A 1,469-nucleotide genomic window follows, 5' to 3' on the forward strand; every position below is an offset into this window, starting at 1 on the left:
GTGACATAGTAGTTCCCTAGAGTTATCAGTATTCCTTTGGGGACTCCTCTTTTGAGATATTTCTCCCTTTTTTAGCAATCTAGTAAACCTCTTGGTCACAAGAGCAATATTTTCATCTTCAAAATCTTCAGATGCAGTGGTTTGACTTTTTTTTTCTTTTCTTTTACTGCTTATATCTTTCTCTTGGTTCTTCTTTAGTTCATATGTTATTAGATTTCCTATAAGTTCATCCATTGCTAATTTGTCAAGATCGCGTGCTTCAGTAATTGCTTCAACTTTACTCTCTCATGACTCAGGTAAGACGCTCAGGAATTTTCTTACAGCTTTTTCGTTGGGAATTACTTCTCCAAGAGAGTAGATCTCATTGATAATTGATGTAAACCTGGTGTGCATATCTTGAATAGTTTCTCCATCCATCATTCTGAATAATTCATACTGTCTGTTTAAGTTGTCAATTTTAGATTTCTTGACCAGAGTAGTTTCTTCATGTGCAGTTTGCAGAGTTTCCCAGATTGCTTTAGCATCTTTACAGGAGGAAATTCTATTGTACTCGTCTAGTCCTATACCACAGATCAAGATTTTCTTAGCTTTGGCATTATTTTGTATGGCAAGTTTATCAGCAACATTCCATTCGTTTCTATCCTTAGGTATCATTGTTTCTCCATCAGGCCCCTTTTTCATAGAAATGGTAGGACCATCTAAGACTACGCTCCAGAGATCGAATTTTCTCCTATCAGATGATTCATCATGCGATTCTTCCACCATCCAAAATATTTTCCATTAAACAGTGGTGGTCTTATTTGAGAAGCTCCTTCTTGAAGGGTAGGTGGGGCTGCCATTTTCTTTTCAAGATGTTAATCTTTTAAAGAAAAGATCCTGCTCTGATACCAATTTAAGAAACCTTACCCCTAGATCAAGAACCAGGTTCTTGATTATTTGCCTAAGAAAACAGTCAAATAAAACAATATACTTTAACTAAAACCTTCCTATCTCAAGGAAGAAAAAACTCAACTCTGTGTTATTAACTTTTCTTGCTCAATTACAATTTTCGATTAACTCTAATCGAACTCTTCAAATTCATAAGAAGCCAAACCCACTTCTTGCAAACTTACTCACTCTCTCTCCACAAGAAGCCAAACCCACTTCTTGCAAACTCATTCACCAATTCTCTCTCTCTCTCCACAAGAAGTCAAATCCACTTCTTGTTTACAATCACACAAACTCACAAAACTCACAAACGATCTTTGCTGCCTCTCTCTTCTTCTCGCCTTTCTTCATTTTTTCTTCGATTGCAAAGGCTGAGTTCTTTGGCTTGATATCTTTGTTTATATAGATATTTTGCCGCCTCTCTGCAAGGTTGATAACAAACCTGTTTTCTATATACTTATTTGATATGGAAAGGTTTTTTTTAATTTGTTGAGATATACGCATAAGGTTAATAACCTTTTAAGAAAAGATTTTGTCTTCTT

The 1,469-nt window shown here is 35.5% G+C and overlaps 1 protein-coding gene across 1 annotated transcript; it reads right to left on the bottom strand.

The window, feature by feature from the left end:
* Positions 1-285: 285 nt before the first annotated feature.
* LOC107023343 lies at positions 286-765 on the bottom strand. Its single transcript, XM_015224011.1, has one exon. It carries the CDS (start codon positions 763-765, stop codon positions 286-288), a length of 480 nt encoding a protein of 159 aa, XP_015079497.1.
* Between the last annotated feature and the right edge of the window lie 704 nt (positions 766-1,469).

This window comes from Solanum pennellii, chromosome 1 (assembly GCF_001406875.1).
Source record: "Solanum pennellii chromosome 1, SPENNV200".
Classification (NCBI taxonomy): domain Eukaryota; kingdom Viridiplantae; phylum Streptophyta; class Magnoliopsida; order Solanales; family Solanaceae; genus Solanum; species Solanum pennellii.